Genomic DNA, 6,692 nt, shown 5'->3' on the forward strand with positions numbered 1-6,692 from the left:
GGTTGGATCAGATTTCCTTAAATAGTAGATGTTAGTAGAGCTAATCACATTTCTGTGAGTGGTCTTATAAAATAGTCACACCATAACAAATAATGCCAGTGAAAATCATCTTTTCAAGTAGTTTAAAATATCTTGAATCTATGCAGCTATGATGACTGTTTGTTTTTAAATGAAGAAGTGTTTTCGATGTTTGTTTTAACCATGTGTCCAAAAATTGGGTGGCTGTTTAACATGGCTTCTTATAAAGACAAAGACCAGAAGCATTCATTTTACGAGCAGTTGCATTTCTCATGTCTCACGGTCTGAAGGGCCTGGACTATTTAATGTGACAGTGGTACTGGAAATAGGAGCGGAGTGTCTTGTGTTTATATGGACTCAGTTCACCTCCATTAGACATGGAAAATAACCACATAGTGGTGCAAAGTGTTAGAAAGCCTTTCTGGAGGAGTTCTTCTTCCTGGGCCTTGAATAATAGGCTGGACTTTCAAAACTGGAAGGAGGCAGAAAAAGGAATTTTAGAGAGAAATTAATTGAAGGCCTGGGGGTCATGAAGACCAGAGCTAGTTCAAGAAAAGGCAATTAATGCATTGTGATGTCAAGGTAGGAAGGATACCCAGAGGGGAGTAATGGGAATCACACCCCAGAGTTCTCCCTGGGAGGGTTCTGAATTCCAGAAGGAGACATTTGAATTTCATTTTGTATGTCATGGGAAATGACATGGCCACATTCATGTTTCAGAAGGTGATGTGTGTGGCTGTTCAGTGGATGGGTTGAGAGAAGAGGCTGGAAAGAGGGAAAACAAGTCACATGAATCAGTAAACAACAAGAGCCTTTGCTAGGGCAGGGGTAATAGAAAAAGAGTAAGTGATATTATGCCAACTACACACATTGACTATAGAAGGAAGATTAATACTATTCGGTGATGGACTGAGTAGGGGAGAGAAATACATGGTGATGATGATATAGATGATAATGATGAGGAAGAAACGACTCCCTTCCTTAGCTCCTGTGATCATATGACGTGCCAAGCCATGGACTAAAACTTAAGGTCGAGCTAATTGGGATTCTGTCCCATGGAAGCTCAAGAATAATACTTTTAAAATCGGATCTGCATATTACCCCATACCCTCACTGTGTGCCTGATGACTAGTGAAGGCTGTATTGAGAATATCCACAGTATTTCATCACGATGTGTGGATTATTCAGTAAGATGGGGAATGCAGGTGCATGGGAAGATATAGCTATTTAGGCTGTGCTGGAATATGCAGCATCTAGGTTATTTTTTCTGCTCTCTGTTGGTGAGCTCTACAGAATGGTTTTAATTTCCTGCTTAGGTGACACAGAACTGTTGCAAATTTGAGTGATTTAGGAAGTGCCTTTTGGTCAGGAGGGGGCAGTGTCGCATAGCAGGAGGAACACAGATTGTGTAGTCATAGCTTTATGTGTAATCAATCCGTGGCCGTGTGACTGTCTCTTAATCCTGGGGTTTCCAATCCTGTCTTATCATATCATCTTTAAAATCACCTGGGGTTTTCCTTGTAAAATACAGATTTTTGTATTTGATTCCTTGGAGATTCTGATTTAGTTAGTTTAGGATAGGGCCCTGAAATAGGTGTTGTTATTATTTTTTTTTAAACATTCTAGCTAATTTTGATATTTAGCTAATTTTGGGAACAAGTGATTTCATCTTCCTGAGTCTCAGGTTTTACAGGATTGCTATCAACATTAAATGAGAAAGTACACCTGGGTTTAATAAACTTCCAATCACCATAAAATATCAGTTGGTAGTTAAGTTACTTCTTGGAATAACTTTTCCGTTTCTTTTTAGAAAACTTCTTCAATTTCTCACCAGTTTGAAGCTTGACTGTATGAAAGCATATTATATTTGTCTGATGGTATGCATTGTGATGGCAGAGAGAAAACTAAGGAATTCTGCCCCCAAAATACTCTCAACACGTAATACATAGGATTGATTGGATGATAGAAATGTTGAAGAAATGATAGAAAGTAGAAGACCCTTGACTGAATTTTTGTTAAATCTGAGAAATAAATGCCAGTTTTTAAAAATGTTGGGGAAAATTAAACAGAGACTGCTTCTACATATTTTTAATACAAAACTCATGTTTATTACTGACACCATGATAATTTAATTTACAAATATAATCTGACTTCCCAGGAGTAAGAGCAATAGCTTAAGTTAAATACATTATTTCTGTTCTTCATCTTTTTCAAGCCAAAAGCCATTAAACAATCCAAACAACACGAAAAAAACTTCGTGTCAATAATAGCAATAGTAATTTCAAAACACCTACTTTCCAAATAGTCATCCAAGTTGAAGGGATTTCAGCAGCTCAAGACAATTTCTGTATAATAATATGCAGCATAAATGTCAGTTGACCTTGAAGTTTATAGAATGTCTTAATCAGTTTCAAAACCTTTATTCACAGTGTCTGTGTAACTAGAGTTACCTGGCCTTGTCAGTTCTGAAAGGTTTCCTAGTATGGAGGTCCACTGGATTTTATGACAATACCACTGTGTCACCTTCCTTCCACTGTCTCTCAGTTTTCACCTCATGCTTCTTCCACCCTGCGCCTGGGTAACTACTGTGTTTATCCTTCTGAGTCCTTTGTTCCTTCCCTGGGCCTATGGAGTCACCCCAAAAGGCCACATTGTTTGCCAAGGGAGCCATCCAGGCACATTCCTTCTGTACTTGATACCATCTGTAATTCCCTCCATCCAGGAAACGGTCACTTTAGACTATTCGCCTGTAGGTCATTCAGAAGATTTAAGTATATATTGGATTTGAGGAACCTGGGATAGGAGTCTTTTTCCATCAGAGTGTACACAACTTTTTGGGCTTCATCAAAACACGTCGGGGTTGGAGCTTTCATCTTCTTGGCTGTAGATTCTCGAGTACGAAAGTCGATATTGATCTAAAAAGAAATCCTCATTAGTTCCTACACACTTCCAATACATTGCATATTGTATGACATTACTGTCCCCTTTGCAGCACCTCAAGCTAGTGAGTGGCTTTAAGCCCACATGTAAATCAGTTCAAATGTGTCTGGAATGCCTAATCTGAACCGGCCCTCTCCTAGGTGTGGGGGAGTTGGAATATCACAGAACAGTCTGCTCCAAGTTAGCTCACTGTGTAGCTGGGAGACGCAAAAGGAGCAGATGTGAAACATTTAAATAACCATGCAAGGCGACACAGGCACCTCAAGAAAAGTGAGGTGGACATTTCAGATTTATAGGAAGATAGGGCACTTTGTGCAGCTATGTTTTCTGAATATTTAACCGGAAGATGGGCACTTCTACTAACAGGAAATATTTTTGCTGCTGCGGCGTACGAATTACACTGTTCTATATTTTGTCTTCATCCAAGGTGAGCTCGCTCATTGAGAACTCCTTGGCATTCAATTCTTGCCAGTGATGGTCTTGCTATGGTCTTACCCCACCCCCATCATGTCAGCCAGTTTTGCAAAATCAGTCTTTCATCCAGTCTTGTCCCAAATGTAGAAAATTAGGTTATCATTGTACCAAACTACATGAATATACCTAAATAGACAGCAGTGAAATCATGATGCTCATATAGGATTTCATCTTGTTCTGTATTTGGAATGTCATGTGTCTGCATCTAATTTCCTTTACATACAAACCGGTGGTAATGAACTTAATACTCACTTGCTTAGCAGCGTCTGAATGCACAAAAGCTTTATAGATTTTCTCTGCTTTGTAACGCAAAAGGTCAGACTGTGTTTGTTTGTAGTCTTCGCAAGCCAGCCAAAACTCCATGTTTTCCTCACTGAACTCAGACTTGAGGAAACGTCCGAAAACAACTTGACCAGCTAAAAAGAAAGAGTGAGAGGTGAGATATTTACATTAATTGAGCCAATAAAAGAATAACTTGAAGAAGAAATATGTAAGAAAAATGCTGTTGCATTCCCTATGTAGGTGAGAGATGGTTGCTGCTAAAATAGGTGGGTCACAGTTTGTGAGATGGGCGGACCTTAGAGATTCCTTCATTTACAGTTTATCTGAGGCCACACAGACTTGTTCACAGTCACATAGCAGCCCAGTGGTGGCTATGAAACTGCTTTTGCTTCCAGCTGCTAATTCAGTGAAAATGCTGCTCTCCTGCTCTACAAATCTCTTTTCCCATATAAAGTATTTTAGGGAAGCAAACATTGACAAAGGGCATTAACAACATGTTAATTGTTAGCCAATACAATTTCCCATCCAATTCGTATGAGTTGGAAAATACGAGGCCTATATGTGACCTATGTGTGACACACTTGTTATACTTGCTAGTGTTACTACAACTTTCAGATGGGTCACTTCCATGCTGTTTGTTGGGGCTGAATTGTAAATGAAGTCAGATAATAAGATGGATGAACCAGATTGAACTGTCTGATCCCCAAGCAAGGCTCCTTAGGGGTTTGTGGGGAAAGGAGGATAAACTCACCCTCTGGAGAGACATACAGCTCATCCAAACCCTTTAACAGGGTCCTTATCTCGGTGGATCAATGGTCATGATGAGGGTAGGCAGGCTGATGTCTTTCTGTACATGCTCTCATCAGAGATGCCCCACCAGACTCTGTGTCTGAGAACTGCTTTTGTCGTGTGTATTATAACATGTGTTATGTTATATCTGATGCAATTACATATTGTGCATCTTAACTGCCTGTAGGGCAGCCAGGCACCGTCTGTGGTTTGGAATCCTTGGTGCTTATAAAATGCTCGCTGCACGAAAGTGGACTGAACAGGGGAGCTCAGGGAATATGTGAATGACAAAATAATCAACTGACTGAATGAATCCTATTCCGTATATCCAGCGGTGCAAAAATACATTCTTTAGGTAGCTTTCAGAACAGCAGTTCACATGTGGAGAGGTTTGGTGTACTCTCAAAAATGGTAAACATCAGAACCCCAGCCTAATTTTTCATTTTGCACCCATAATGATCCATGGAAGCATCGAACTGTCTTGGCAATTTTGTCAGTGGCAGAATTGAGGGCGAAGTGAACATGCCATGACAACAAGGCATAATATGCTGAAACTACCAGTGACTACAGAAAAACTAGAATATATATAGCTTTTCACACACTCTCCTCCCCAAAACACTGTATCTTAATGAAGCCATTCAATCTGTTAGCGTATTGAGCTAAATCAGACACATTCAATAGTTCATCTGTACTCACTCTGGTTGGTGAGAAGTTTTTCCAGAGATTGAGACCACTGCATTACTTCATCAGCAGAGAGTCTGCAGGGGGCAAGATTTACATCAATTAGTAAAATACATTGTTTTTCATAAGCACAAGTGAAATCAGCAAAGGCTCCTGCATTTTGAGAACTTCCCAAACAGTTAGACTGTAGTTCTAATAAGTTATAGTAAAGTTCATCCATAAGAGAACAAAATTTGCCTTAGAATTGCTACTGAAATGAAATTTCATATAGGATTGCTAGATGAAAATATCCGCCAATGAAATCTGAAAAATCCAAGGAGCGGTGCTCTAGCAGCATAACGAATAGCAAATGCATGCATACACACATGCTCTTATTGAATTTACAGTGGCACTAATATGCTAATCTCCTTAGGCTTGTTACATCAAGGTGCCCTATGAATCTCTGGCTAACATACGCAGCGAATGCATGGGCCCCTTTTATAATGACAGTGTATCTGTACATACATGTCCTTGGACTTGGCAGCCTTCATTCCAGATTCCAGATGTGGGATCATAGATCTCAGGTATGCTTTCACGTCCATTCCACTATGAAAGACACAAAAGCAAGTATTCTTAGTTAATAGGTTGAAAACACTTCATTTGTGAAAAGAGAAGAGAGGCTGAAATACGCTTCTCCAAGGATTAAGGCAATAATAAAAATAGTTGCTACACCCTGTTACTATACTAAGATTGAACCAATTTAAGTCTGGTCAAATTCCCACCTACTGTAATGTCCAATCACAACTCAGTTTTTCCAACAACTGAATATATCCTTAGAGCTCACACCAGGTCATGACTCTGATCTAACTAACCTGCTGGCTTCTATTGTCTTCCATTCTGCCATTAAAGATAATCAAAGTCAAAATTCACGACGTGAGACACTGGCGGGACTTACAAAGCCTTAGGCCTCCTCTTTGGCGTTTTGTCATGTAGAAGGGAGTGTTCGGTTCCCTTCAATTCCTTTGCAGTAGCAGAGAAGACCATGCCTGGCATTTTGTCTAACCTTGGCGTGGAGATGGCTGCTGCTCGCATCATCCTCAGGGCGAATGTCTGCTTGTCAGCGTGTCTGCTGCTTTATATAGCGACGGCAAGCAGACACATGCTGCTCGGCGAGTCTGTTTATCAAGTAATGTTACCACAGGCACTGGAAGTTCCCCCTTTCTCACTGGCTGTGACGTGTGTCTTGAAAAAAAAAAGCATGCAGGGATGCTTTGTGGTTGAAACTTAACCAAATAAGAACAGGTCACTTGATTAGAAAGAAAGACAGAAAATTAAACCCACTGGAACACACACACATACAAACCATACGCCTAAAGCATTAGGAGCTTCTGTCTTTGGTTCTAGGCGATGCTTTTGTCTTCCTAAAAATGGCATGTTTCAGTCAAATGTCTCATCTGGCATATTTATTGGGTCCCATAGAAACTTAGGCCTCGAGATATATTCTCTCAATGCTTGGCTCATCCTTGACT

The 6,692-nt window shown here is 40.1% G+C and overlaps 1 protein-coding gene across 1 annotated transcript; it reads right to left on the reverse strand.

Annotated features, from left to right (window-relative positions):
* Nucleotides 1-2,108: 2,108 nt before the first annotated feature.
* RGS1 (regulator of G protein signaling 1) lies at nt 2,109-6,269 on the reverse strand. The gene is made up of 5 exons (XM_081039201.1): nt 6,119-6,269; nt 5,689-5,769; nt 5,200-5,261; nt 3,685-3,848; nt 2,109-2,933 (listed from the first exon to the last, which is right to left on the reverse strand). The coding sequence occupies exons 1-5, from the start codon at nt 6,256-6,258 to the stop codon at nt 2,748-2,750; spliced, it is 633 nt and encodes a 210-aa protein (XP_080895327.1). The 5' UTR covers nt 6,259-6,269; the 3' UTR covers nt 2,109-2,747.
* Between the last annotated feature and the right edge of the window lie 423 nt (nt 6,270-6,692).

The sequence above is a fragment of the Rhinolophus hipposideros genome (assembly GCF_964194185.1).
Source record: "Rhinolophus hipposideros genome assembly, chromosome: 26".
Taxonomy (NCBI): Eukaryota; Metazoa; Chordata; class Mammalia; order Chiroptera; family Rhinolophidae; genus Rhinolophus; species Rhinolophus hipposideros.